Source organism: Trematomus bernacchii, unplaced genomic scaffold (genome assembly GCF_902827165.1).
Source record: "Trematomus bernacchii unplaced genomic scaffold, fTreBer1.1, whole genome shotgun sequence".
NCBI classification, from domain to species: domain Eukaryota; kingdom Metazoa; phylum Chordata; class Actinopteri; order Perciformes; family Nototheniidae; genus Trematomus; species Trematomus bernacchii.
In genome coordinates, this window is record NW_022987641.1 from 2395739 (window position 1) to 2410273 (window position 14535).

Here is a 14535-nt window from a genome sequence, read left to right on the forward strand (position 1 = left end):
TAACATGCATATTAGCAGTCTAATGGCTCTTTATTAGTCATTATAAAACACTTATTAATGCCTTATTCTGCATGACCATATTCTACAAGTAATAAGCCATTAGTTGAGAGTCTTTCCTCAATAACCCTCTAATTAGTGCTTATTTATTGCAAGTAAGGAAGTTGTTGTACATGAGTTTTGGTCTTAATATGCTCTGCTCAATATGGGCTTAATAAGGCAGTAGTACCACAAGAATAGTAATTCTCCCATAATAACACTTAACAAATATGATCTATTCTTATGTAACAAGACATGAAACTATACAAAATTAGGTATTTATATCTAAGAACATGTTCCCTATTCTAAAGTTGCCTCCTCTTCACACTGTAAATACATTATAGCACACAACTACTGAAATTAACCTCAACACATTAACAAAGTAGGCACACTTTGAAATATCAGTTTTATTAATGAACCACTTAAGAGAGGTTCAGACACATACCAAAACATGTCAAGTTTCTCCAAGGCTGAGAACACATATGCAGCCTGTACTTTTTAATAAAAACTGATTTGTGATCATACTGTGTGACCTGCTTGTATGTACTTACACAATAGGTGTACTGTTCTCTCTGTGTTGTACTGTCTCAGTGTGAACATAGATTAAACAGCCAGCCAAACTCTTTTGAGAGCCAGGGAATGAGCAGCCATGCTCCTTTATTGACTTATTTGCAGTCCACTGACATTCAAAATGGAGTGAAACTATAAAAAAAGAAGTTACAAGGCACTTAATGATCTCATACATGCAAATGTAACATACACAGATTAAAACATAGGACCGCTAAGTGTACACAAGGTAAATATAGCTAATGCTAGCTGTGCAATAAGCCATACATGCCAACCTTTCCAAATCCAAAAGAGGAAGGTTTGCACGCGGCAAATGTGCACGCCCAAATTAGGTAATCAGAAGAAATGGAACCCCAGTAATTACATGTATAAACCATGTATTTAACATATATTGCATAATTGTATGCATTTTTCACAAAAAGTGGTAGTTTGCTAAACGGAGACATTAAGTACATGTTTGGTCTGTAAAATGTCCAAAAAGTAAAAGAATGGGAGATAAATATCCCAAAATCTCCACATTTTATTATATTTTTTGTGTTTGTGGTCCTCTTTCAGTTGCGACACGCAGGTGAAGGATGCTTCAGGAAAAGACCAAACGACCAAATGCCTCGTCTCTGTTCCCTTAAACTCATTTTGGAGTGATTACCAATCAGCCCCGGGGGTAACGCTGGCAGACCCGGCGGCAGACATACATCTCTGGGCGGGCATTTGATTTACCAGGGCGGGCCTACCCCGACTTACATTTCCCGGGAAATCTGAATTGTCAACGGGGGGAGGCGCTCGTGAATTGTTGTTACGGAGAGAGAGGGGTTTCAGGTTGCCATAACGCTGTTGACGGTCTTATTATACTTCCATTGGTTGGTTTTGTGGCACATTTGTAACGCTGTGCAAACTGAGAGGTGGAGGAGGTGAGCGAGGAGAGAGGAAGAGAAGAGAGAGAGAGAGAGAGAGAGAGATAGAGAGAGGAGAGCAGGAGATCATAGATGCTAAGAGATATAGATAGAGACTAGATAGAGATGAGAGCTCTCTGATCGAGAGGATAGTATAGCTCTCACTATATATATCTCGCTCTCTGCCTGCTCTGCTTTCTCTCGTCATCTCTCTCTCTCTGCTCTGCTCTCGCTCTTTCTCTCCTTCTTAAGTGCTCATATCGAGCAAGGGGAGAGGCGTGTTGCCTGTCTGCTTGCGCACGAGCAGAGTTTGTGAAGAGCCGGCTTGAGAGTCAATTTATCTTCAAAATTAATGATTGCCAGCTCCCTTGTGTCCCTGGCTGGCTTGCTAGCTCTTGTTTTGGTAACGTAACTGATTTTCTTCTAATGTGCCTGCATCTGGCGCTGAGTTGCCATATTCCTTTGGTGAGCTCTTTTTGTTCGTGAACCACTTCCTGATATCCATTCTTGCAGATAAATATAAATGATAATAGCCAAACTAACCTAGCAAGAGTAAACTGACAGGCTGCTGTGCCGCATCTCACTCAAAAACCCACACACGACTCAATCCAGCGAAAAACCAGTCTCGCGTGCAGCCTTTCATTCAGAATTTCATTCAGAATTTCCTAGCAAAATTAAAAAATGATATTAAACTAATCTTTCAACATAGTTTAATACAAAAATAAATATTAGGACAAAGCTCTACAAATAACAACAACAAACATAATAATAAAACAATTAAAATGTTGTATTCAGCCCTGATTAAAACAGCGGGCCCAAATCCTGGATGGGCGGGCCTGGCCCCATGGGGCCCGCCCATGACGCCGGGTCTGAACGCTGCCCTTCCTCTGCACGTTGTTTCACTTTCAGAAACACAGAGGACTGTTTGTATGATGCGATCACAGACATGTTGCAAACGGTTTCCGCTAAAAGTCGAGTCCAGTGTCTATGGAGCGCCAAGGGACATTTGTATTTGTTATAATATGGGAAAATTGAAATTCGGTAGGGAAAGCCAGCTAAATCGGTAGGCGGTAGAAACATGTCAAAAGCGGTAGACTACCGCCCAAATCGGTAGGGTTGGCAGGTATGAATTAAGCATGTATACAGGCTAGTATGGCTAACGCTAGCATGTATGCTAACGCTACCGTGTAATATGCTAACGCTAGCGCGAATGCTAACGCAAACAGATTTTCTCATTGTGTTTAAACATCTCCAAATGTCATCACATAAACACAATACATGTTATTAATCCGTACAGTGTAAGTGTAAGGCTTACACTTACACTTACAGTCATTGCTTTCTGACGGACTTGACCCTTTTACTCTTCAGGTTGCATAGGGAAAATTAGTAGCAGTCTACTCATGGATGTGTACTGCTATGCTATTCAGTTCACTTTCTCCTACTTCCTGTACCCGGTTTCCTGTCTAACCTTCAGTACAAATTTTACAAAAATATAAATGTGCAAATATGAAACATACAGGTCAATATCACAAGAACTGTCAATACCCCAAAACATATTCTTATATAAATACCTAATTTTGAGTTATTTAGACACAATTAACACTTATAGTTTCATGTCTTGTTACATAAGAATAGATCATATTTGTTAAGTGTTATTATGGGAGAATTACTCTTCTTGTGGTACTACTGCCTTATTAAGCCCATATTGAGCAGCGCATATTAAGACCAAAACTCATGTACAACAACTTCCTTACTTGCAATAAATAAGCACTAATTAGAGGGTTATTGAGGAAAGACTCAACTAATGGCTTATTACTTGTAAAATATGGTCATGTAGAATAAGGCATTAATAAGTGTTTTATAATGACTAATAAAGAGCCAATATACTGCTAATATGCATGTTAATTAACTACTAGTTGATGGTTAATTTGTGTACCTTAATATAAAGTGTTACCCATTTCTCTTAGGAAAGCTACAGTGTGCAGACCTGTATTTATGTTTTTTTAATAACAAAACATAACTTTAAACTCAATAAACTGTGTTTTATTTTTGCTACATTGAGCACTCTCTTTAACGGACATCTCTTACTGTGATAATCAGTTATTTTTTAAGTGAATTTTCTGTAAATTAAACAAGTTAAATGATTTGTTCCTCCTTTTTTATTACCAGAAATGGCAGAGTAGTTGATGGGCTCTTCTCAGTCCTGAGTCGTGTCTGTTCTTCCTCACAATTGTTGCCTTAGACGCATAGCGGGGACAAAAAGTACCTACAAATCAAATCATTCTCTTCTACTGCTTGTAAAGCTTAAATGCTTTGAGTGCATTGTAAAAAGTAAAGTGATCTAATCAACCTCGAGCTATAAAAAGTGAGGAGAGAAATTGGAAATCACCCACTTATTGAGACGTATATAAAACCGGCACATGTGCACAAACACAAGCATTGTTTTTTGTATCCCTTTGCCAAGCTTGAGCAGTGCTGTAAAATACATTATAAAGTGTGTGTGTGCAACGGTATGAACTTAATGTATGCAATGGAAATGATGACTGATTAAGATAACGATTATAGTATACACCATGCCCACAGGGTACACACACACACACACACACACACACACACACACACACACACACACACACACACACACACACACACACACACACACACACACACCTGTTCATTCTCCTGTATAGTGCTGTCTCTGATTACTCACACCCGGTAGGTGTTGTACTATTGTATTATTCATGCTCTCACCAAAGGGTCCATGCACTTCACAGAGAAACAATGTATCTCACTCCTGTGGGCTCTTCTTTTTTTAAACACACGCACACACACACACACATATGCTAACACCCAGAGTAGGTGTCTACAAATCTGTTAGATTCATGGTTTTCACACGAGGCAGAGGCATTTCCATTCTCCACCCACCCACTTATATTGAGTGGTGTTTTTCTGGAACTACATCTAACCGAGCCTGGCCTCTGTCACATTATTTTTGCAGAAAAGGCCTAGGTAAGGGGATTTCATATTTCAAACTTCATCTGTCTTCTCTACAACCTGCATAAATCCAGCAAGCAGGCCCATACATTTTGGAGAACGTTTAAATATGGCTCAGTGGAAAACCAAGACTGTGAATAAGTCTTGTGTTTGATGTTATCTTGGGTTGTGCACAGTCCGTGTTAGCATCCGATCCCCTGGGACAAATGTGTTTATACAGAGTGACAATGTTAGCAACAATGAACCTCTCAGTGTTTCTCTGCTCTAAGAGCCAGCTTCAGATAAACCGCAAGCAAAATTAAAACGTCAAGTAAAAAAGTAAAAGTCCTGCATTCAAAATGTTACTCAGGTAAAAGAACAAAAGTATTGGCATGTAAATATACTCAAAAGTAAAAATACTCGCTATGCAGATCAGCCGATTTCAGAATCATATATATTATATGTTGTCATTATAGATATGTATGTATTAATGTGTTTATCAAGCTTCTAAAGGAACTCATTTAAATTATTTTATCTACTGATGGGTAGCATGTGCATTTATTGATCGTATTTCTTATCATTAATCCATATCTGCAAAGTAACTAAAGGTTACTGTAGTGATGTAAAAGTACACGATTTACGTCTGAATTGTACTGGGGTAGAAGTACAAAGTTACCTCAAATGGAAGTACTGAAGTAAAGTACAAGTACTTCAGAATTGTACTAGATTACATGTATTTGTAGTGTGTTGAAGGTTGCCTTCAGTGTCTGGAATAACGTATTATCTGTCTCTTCTCCTGTCTTTTTAAATCCTATTTAGTTTTTCTAACTGGCCTCACTGATTATTTTCAACACCCTATCTTCCTGTTTCTCTCTGTCCTTCCTCCATGTTTGTGTCCTCTGTTATTAAATGCTCCTCTTTCTTTCCACCAACAGTCAGCGCTACTGCATGTGTAACCCCGACGTGGTGCAGCAGTTTCACAACCCGGACACCATCTTCATCCTGGCCTTCGCCATCATCCTGCTCAACACGGACATGTACAGTCCAAACATCAAGCCCGACCGCAAGATGATGCTGGAGGACTTCATACGCAACCTACGAGGTGAGCGACTCAGCAGTTTTGTGTAGAGGCACATTCAAGGGAATTAGGAGTCATTAATTAGTGGACATAATCAGCTCAAGTGATGTAGGTTAGTTTTTAGGTAATTCAGTGTCATTTGAGAATTATAAGCTGGATGCTTTGGAGCTAAACAAGGATCAGGCCTATAATCTGTGGCTGGATGAAAAACATATTTCTCACTGACTTGCCAGTTTTAATATTGGTATTCATTAGCCAACCCTGACATTGAAACTCCTCTATACGTAGGAGGAAAATCATGTAATTAACCAGGATCAGTAACAGGACAGACAGTAACCATAAGGAAGTCTACAGCCATGCTAAGATGCTAACTGTGGGAAAGCTAACATGCTGATTTTTAGCAGAGGTCTTGTTCTAGTGGCCTAGTTTTTGTTAGGATGGCGTGGAAGGGTAGGACCCAAATGCAGACTATCAAAAAGGTAACAGGTCTCGTAACAAAAAGCGAGCTTTATTTTAAAAGCTGATCAAAACAAGGCATGAAACAAATGGGTTGTACAAAAAACTGACCGTGACCCACATGGAGGGAGACAGGAGAGACAACCGTGACTGACATGGAGGAAGACAGGAAAAACCAACAATGAACCGACAGGGGAACACAGGAAGAGACAAGACTAAATACAGGGAGGGGTAATCACAAGACAAGACACAGCTGGGGTAAGAGAGGCAGAAACACAAGGGCAACAGGTGAACACAATCAGACACTCAGACACACCAGGGGAACTAATGACAGGAAGGCAAACACAGGAAGAAGGAACAGAGAAGACACAAGGAGGAAAACATTTCAAAACAAAAGGTGGAAAATGAAAACATAAATACAAAACCGTAACAGAACCCCCCCCTCAAGGGACGGATTCCAGACGTCCCAAGAAAACTCCCAAAAGTCCAAAAAATTCCAGCAGGGTGGGTGGAGGGGGTCTGGAGGACGGGTTTGGGCTGACAGCCCAGGGGCACAGCGGAGGACCCGGAAGGGGTCTCGGGCGGACGGCCCGGGGGCAAGGCAGAGATCAAGGAGGGGGTCTCGGGCGGACGGCCCGGGGGCAAGGCAGAGTTAAAAAAAGGGCGAAGACCACAGCGGGCGAACTCAGGGGGCCGGGCATGAGAGCAAAGGCAGCGGCTGAAAGCGTCAGGAGGCCGGGCTCGAGGGCGAAGGCCACGGCTGGGGAAATCAGGGGGCCGAGCTCGAGGGCGAAGGCCCCGGCACTCAGGGGGCCGGGCTCGAGGGCGAACAAGAAGGCGTCGACGGGACAGCTCCGGAGGCCGGGCAGGAAGGTGCTGACGGGACAACTCCGGAGGACGGGCAGGAAGGCGCTGACGGGACAGCTCCGGAGGCCGGGCAGGACCCGTTGTCGGCCAGACAGGAACCGGAGCCGACGGAACAGGCGTAGACGGGATCCTGGACATGACATGGACTGGTGTCAATGGGACCCCGGATGGAGCAAGGGCTGGTGTCGACTGGACCTCCAACGGAACAGGACACAGAGTTGGCAGGACCCCCGGTGGAACAGGTGTCGGCGGGACCTCCAACAGGACAGGACACAGAGCTGGCAGGACCCCCGGCGGGACAGGTGTCGGCGGGACCCCCAACAGGACAGGACATGGTGTAGGCAGGAAATCTGGTGGAGCAGGTGTCGGCGGGACCCCCAACAGGACAGGATCTGGTGTTGGCAGGAAACCTGGCGGAGCAGTAGTCGGCGGGACCCCCAACGGGACAGGACATGGGGTTGGCAGGACCCACAGCTGAACCCCCAACGGCACATGACACAGGGTTGGCAAGACCCCCGGCAGAAGAGTAGTCGGCGGGACCCCCAATGGGACAGGACATGGAGTTGGCAAGACTCCCGGCAGGAGAGTAGTCGGTGGGACCTCCAACAGCACAGGACATAGGGTTGGCAGGACCCCCAGCAGAAGAGTAGTCGGCGGGACCCCCAACGGGACAAGACATAGGATTGGCAAGACCCCCGGCAGAAGAGTAGTCGGCGGGACCTCCAACGGCACAGGACATAGGGTTGGCAGGACCCCCGGCAGAAGAGTAGTCGGCGGGACCTCCAACGGCACAGGACATAGGGTTGGCAGGACCCCCGGCAGAAGAGTAGTCGGCGGGACCCCCAACGGGACAGGACATAGGATTGGCAAGACCCCCGGCAGAAGAGTAGTCGGCGGGACCCCCAATGGGACAGGACATGGAGTTGGCAAGACTCCCGGCAGGAGAGTAGTCGGTGGGACCTCCAACAGCACAGGACATAGGGTTGGCAGGACCCCCGGCAGAAGAGTAGTCGGCGGGACCTCCAACGGCACAGGACATAGGGTTGGCAGGACCCCCGGCAGAAGAGTAGTCGGCGGGACCCCCAACGGGACAGGACATAGGATTGGCAAGACCCCCGGCAGAAGAGTAGTCGGCGGGACCCCCAATGGGACAGGACATGGAGTTGGCAAGACCCCCGGCAGGAGAGTAGTCGGCGGGACCTCCAACAGCACAGGACATAGGGTTGGCAGGACCCCCGGCAGAAGAGTAGTCGGCGGGACCTCCAACATCACAGGACATGGGGTAGGCGTCGGCCATAGAGCCAACAGGACACGGGGTGCTGGAGTCGGCCGGACCACCGACAGAACACGAGGGGCTGGAGTGGGCCGAACCACTGACAAAACACGGGGGGCCGGAGTCGGCCGGACCACCGACAGGACACGAGGTGCTGGAGTCGGCCGGACCACCGACAGGACACGAGGTGCTGGAGTCGGCCGGACCACCGACAGGACACGAGGTGCTGGAGTCGGCCGGATCACCGACAGGACACGAGGCGCTGGAGTCGGCCGGACCACCGACAGGACACGAGGTGCTGGAGTCGGCCGGACCACCGACAGGACACGAGGTGCTGGAGTCGGCCGGACCACCGACAGGACACGAGGTGCTGGAGTCGGCCGGACCACCGACAGGACACGGGGGGCTGGCGTCGGCCGGGGAGCCAGTACTGGAGCCGAAACTGAAGTCGGGACCATGGCTGCTGGGACCGGAACAGGGGCCGGAACCATGGCTGCTGGGGCCGGAACCATGGCCGCTGGGGCCAGAACTGGGGCCGGAACCATGGCTGCTGGGGCCAGAACTGGGGCTGGAACCATGGCTGTATGGGCCGGTTCTGGAGCCGGCACCATGGCTGTGTGGGCCGGTACTAGAGCAGGCACCATGGCTGCTGGGCACGGAACCGGAACACGGAACCATGGCTGTGTGGGATGGTACTGGAGCACGGTACCATGACTGTGTGGACCGGCACTGGAACACGGAAACATGACTGTAAGGTCCGGTTCTGGAGCAGTGACTATGGCTGCTGGGCACGGAACAGAAGCCTGGACCCTGGCTGTGTGAGCCAGGTAATGGAGCACGGAAGCATGGCTGTGTGGGCCGGTACTGGTGCACGGATCCATGGCTGTGTGGGCCGGTACTGGACCACGAGCCGGCCTCCCGACCTTGCGTTTCTCCGAGGCCCCCTGGAGGCTCCGTGGACCTCCAAACGCCAGGCGGGATCCCAAAAAAGGGCCAGAGAATGGAGCTGGAACCACTGGAGCACGGGCTGGAATCTTGGTCTTGCGTCTCCTAGAGATTCTTTGGAGGATCTGTTGGCCTCCCCAGGCCTGGTCATACCCCAGGAAAGGGTTAGAGGCTTCGGACAAGTCCTCAGGACTACTTGTGAAAAGTTGTAGCCACTCAGGCAACATGCTCCTAAGCCAGGGCTGGCGAGCAACCTCCTGACGTGCCTCCTTCAACGCAGCCTCTCTACCACGTCTAGAAGAGGCGCCATTCCAAGTATAAAAAATGTACTCCAGAGAGTACCCAAGACATTCTGCCTGTAGAGCAAAACGATCCGAGTCTGCTGAGTCCAAAGCTGGTCGGTTCATTCTGTTAGGATGGCGTGGAAGGGTAGGACCCAAATGCAGACTATCAAAAAGGTAACAGGTCTCGTAACAAAAAGCGAGCTTTATTTTAAAAGCTGATCAAAACAAGGCATGAAACAAATGGGTTGTACAAAAAACTGACCGTGACCCACATGGAGGGAGACAGGAGAGACAACCGTGACTGACATGGAGGAAGACAGGAAAAACCAACAATGAACCGACAGGGGAACACAGGAAGAGACAAGACTAAATACAGGGAGGGGTAATCACAAGACAAGACACAGCTGGGGTAAGAGAGGCAGAAACACAAGGGCAACAGGTGAACACAATCAGACACTCAGACACACCAGGGGAACTAATGACAGGAAGGCAAACACAGGAAGAAGGAACAGAGAAGACACAAGGAGGAAAACATTTCAAAACAAAAGGTGGAAAATGAAAACATAAATACAAAACCGTAACAGTTTTGTGCAATAGTGCTCATACTGACTAAACTAAAGGTACGGTGGTTTATAAATGATGGACAAATAGGGTTTATTTTTTTCTAGCTAGTGGGTTGTTGATATAAAAATGCCAATATCATACCACCAAAATCTGGAATGAGTCACAGGAAGTAAGCAGGAAGATTGGAAGATCCAAGAAAGTTCCCATATTTATAATATATGGATTTCAATTTCAATTTACTCTGGCACAAGATGCCAAAAATGGCCCACCAATGGCCAATGGAATTGCCTGACTGCAGAGTTACGGGAACAACATGGTAAGAAATCATATCTACTCAATCTCCAAAAAGACAGATGAATCATTTAAAATTAATCATTGTCCAACAGTGTTTGGATCTTTATTCAATCAAAATGCCCTGCATAAGTTCAGGTAATAAAAATAAGGTTACATTTTATTGCACTCACAACTCATAGCGCTACGACAGAAGGCACCTGTAATTCTTGTCTCCCGCATGCAGACAGATGCTCATTCTGTAGCTCTGCTCTCCCTCTGCACAATCACTCAGGGAACACTGAGGTCGATGTAGAACAACTTTAATAGATTCATCCAGACTGTTCCCCACAATTAAATTAAGTTGGAAAATCGATTTCAGCATCTTATGCAAATAAAAATATGCCACTCTCTCCCGGCTTCTCTATTTGTCTTCTGCTCTGTCTCTTCCTCCATTCTCTTATCGTGTTTGGTTCTCCGTCAGAATAACATTTGTTCTGTTATTCATCTGTCTTCCCTTGTTTATATTCTGTCTGTTTCTCTCTCCTCGTTCACTCACGCCTCTCATACACACTGACAGAAGAATAACTCAATTAGCTAATTGACTGAGGTGAAATGCAATTATGCGCTAGAAACCAATAGTAATGAAGAACCACAGAAAATTCATTATCTCAATTAAAACAGAATGCCAGTGACCAAGCTGTTTCCAAATGGGGAAATATAATGTAAACCAGCTTCCACCATGAATCAATCATAGAACAATGGCATTTCTAATGTCTCATTTACTGAGAGGATGGGCTCGGATTTACACAGAGAGTTCAGATAGAAACACAAGTAGACAGGGAAAGAGAAGTATACTGCTTTTAGCTTAATGCTAATTTTGGCACCATGCTAACCTGTTTAGTAACACAGTATTTTGCTTATTTGCACTAAACACAAAGTACAGTTCATTTGTTTTCAAAACTATGTCAAAATCCAAATAAATGAACAATTTACATTTTTGACCTGTTGATGTATTTTCTGGGCTTTGAACACCCAAGTGTCATCTAGTTCTATAACACTCACACATAAACAATCAATGTTGATTAATAGATACAAATGTATTTGTAATGTTGGTGTTGTCTGTCCCTTTAAGGAATCACCAAGCATACTAGAACTTGTTGTTAGGGAGTGTATATACATCTAGTACATCTAGAGATCTAAATCAAAGTCACTAGTTGTAGGGTTTATAATCTGGGGACCATGAATGCCCAACCAACTGGAAAAAGGCAGCGAAGTGATAAGGAGTGTGATGAAAGCATTTTAAAAGGGGAGACACTCTGCAAAGAAATTGTAACTTATTTATCTGACACTTTACACACATCTCCCCCAGGACATGTCCTCCACTCCCCCTGACTCCATAATGTGTAGCGATGTCTCAGCGGTGTCCCAGGGTGCCTCACTGTCATCGCCATCACTTGGGGCTCCTTCATTTTCTCCAACCCATCCTGCCCCATTGAAATCGCAGCACGGTACAGCTGAGAGCGTATAATGGGGGGCAACCTTTCAGCCTGATGGCATGCAGCTCTACCTGTGTCCAAATGCCAGCGCTGTGTTCCAGACAGAACATCTTCTATGGGTGTTACCCTTTCCCTTGCCAATTAACCTCCTCTCACATTGCCTTCTGTCATTATTTAATGAAGACAGTGAAAGACAGAAAGCCAAAGACTGACAGACAAGATAACAGAGAGCTCTCACTTGCACTGAGGAATTTATTACATTGTCTGCGAGTTAAATAACGAGGCAAAAGAAATCTTGCGTGAAAAGTCTGTCAGTAAAATATATCTACTGTTATGTATAAACATGCTGTCTCTTTTTGTATCAGGGACACAAACCCTGCTGTATGTAAGCAAGAGTAAACACTATATGGCTCCTCTACCATTGATCAAATCAGAATCAGAATTCCTTTATTTGTCCCACAACGGGGACATTTACGGTGTTACAACAGCAGAAGTATAGTTCAAATAAAGGAATACACGTACATATTAGAAGTTATTAATACAAAATCACAATAAGTCAAAACAAATAACAGCTAAGTACACCATGGTAAACAAAGTAGCAATTTAAGTGACCATATAAAATTATAAGAGTAGCTGGTACTGTTTACAGAAAAATAAAGCGTAAATTGGATATATTGCACATGAGTGTGTAATGCAAAACTTTTTATATGTACAGGTACGACACAGTCCATATTCCTTCTGATGCAACCACCCTGAGATGTGTGTATAGTTGTGTGTAACCGGCCTCTTCCCATCATAGGTGTTGATGACGGAGCAGATATCCCCAGAGAAATGGTGGTGGGAATCTATGAAAGAATACAACAGAGGGAGTTACGCTCCAACGAAGACCACGTCACCTACGTCTCCAAGGTGGAGCAGTCCATCGTGGGAATGAAAACGGTAAGGACACATTCTCAATGTCTGGGCAAACAGTCGACTATTCATCATCCAGCAGGAAAAAGCAACATGATCATTCAGAGTTTTGTTGGTTGCCATGAATGCAAGTCCAATATGAACTCACTTTGAAAATATTCATTATCAAAGCTGCAAAATGCTCTGCTATGTTCCTCAGCTAGTCACTAACTTTGTCTTTCTGCAATCTGGTGCTTATCAGATGGAGTTCATTTGGTTTATAATAGCTTATTGACTTGTGGCAAGTCGTGTAATGTAATGAAGTACATGTACTCAAGTACTGTACTTCTAACTTCTAGCCAATATTGTACTTTTTCTCCACGAAAAATGTGGATTATAAGATTATAAAAAATATTAATAAAAACTCATACATAAACTATGATATATAGTTATATGTGAATATAGCCGTAGTAGTACATACAGTAATTAAATATCCTTTGAGTATATTTTAATGCCAATACTTTTGTACTTCTAAGTAAGATTTTGTTTGCAGGACTTTTACTTTTAACTGCGTATTCTTACACTGTAGTATTGCTACTTTTACCTCAGTAAAATATCTGAGTACTTCTTCCACCTCTGCTTATGACTATTGTTTGAACTCATCCTGTGAATATGTTTATAGAGATTTTTGTGTTTGGGCCGTAGTAAATCTGAGACGGATGTTTAGCTTTATAATTGACTGCTTACTCTGATTCATGTGGGAATGTGCTCTGTGCGCCAACTGATAACACTGAAAGGCTTTTTTTTAATGATTAAACAGTTCAGGGAATTATTTTTTGAATCTTATCAAATCCATTTCAATCAGTTATTCATGGCATATAGGTCCAGGGTAAAAGTTGGTGATTTGTTTCCCATACACTCTGGGAATTGACCACGTCACATCCACTATACAAAAGCCAATATGGAAAATGATTAACATTTTGAAAATACACTGAGTTTATTCCATTGTCTGCAACCTCTCTTCATTTATGATCCTTAGGTACCAGTTTACAATATAAGATGAGCCTTTAAGATGATGTCAGTGATGGATGAATAGCCATAGGATTACAGAGGGAGTGTCATAGCCAAACATTGATGGATTGTTGTGACTGGAAGGGACTATTCCTGTCCATCAGAGCTGTCTGTTATAAAAACACTTCTTCCTTAGAAATACTATCACATCAGTTGTATGAGGATGTTTTTTTGCCGCTTGGTGTACATTTTAAATTGTTAATCGTTGGGAAATTATTTGCAACGATTAACAATTGTAGAACTAATTTCTATGTAGTCATTCATTAATTGTTAATCGTATGAGTAAACTCTGTCCTGTCTCACCGTTTCCAAATAATCCCATTAGAACAAGACCGTGTTCACTCTACATGCAAGAGGCATTTCCAGCTAATGATGTCTCTACATGTTTCTGACATTAGGGTAATGAGAAACCAGGCTGGCTGTGAGTGTGTAGACCCTGCAGATATGAGAGATAAGAGAGGCTGTGTGTGTACTCACTGCACTGTAAATAGTCCACAGGGATCAGAGAGAATAAAGATTTAAAATGCACAGAGAGAGAGCTGAACAGAGGCTGAGGATAGTTTTTTTTTATCATGAAGAGGGGATCTACTCCACACCGACTGACAGTCACGCAGCCGCTGTTTGGATTCCTGCAGTGATCCAACACAGAGACGGAGCGTGTAAGAGGCGAGGACATGATTAGATCAGTCTCCGCCATTTTTTTAGTGTAATCTGCTGTTTCAATAGACCTCCACCTTCTATAATCTGATTCAGCCTTACATGTAGAGCCAATAACTCAACAAAAACAAGAAAATGTAGCTTGACCTTGCTTTAGAGGACTTCTAGGGTTACTGGAAGAAGCTAAAGCAAGCATCACAAAGACTGTAGTTAT

The 14535-nt window shown here is 44.4% G+C and overlaps 1 protein-coding gene across 1 annotated transcript in view; it reads left to right on the forward strand.

Annotated features, from left to right (window-relative positions):
* LOC117484822 (IQ motif and SEC7 domain-containing protein 3-like) overlaps positions 1-14535 on the forward strand; it is a 110520-nt gene that overhangs the window by 81769 nt on the left and 14216 nt on the right. The window contains 2 exon segments of the mRNA XM_034133254.1: positions 5402-5568; positions 12502-12641. Coding sequence (XP_033989145.1) covers positions 5402-5568; positions 12502-12641 — 307 coding nt within the window.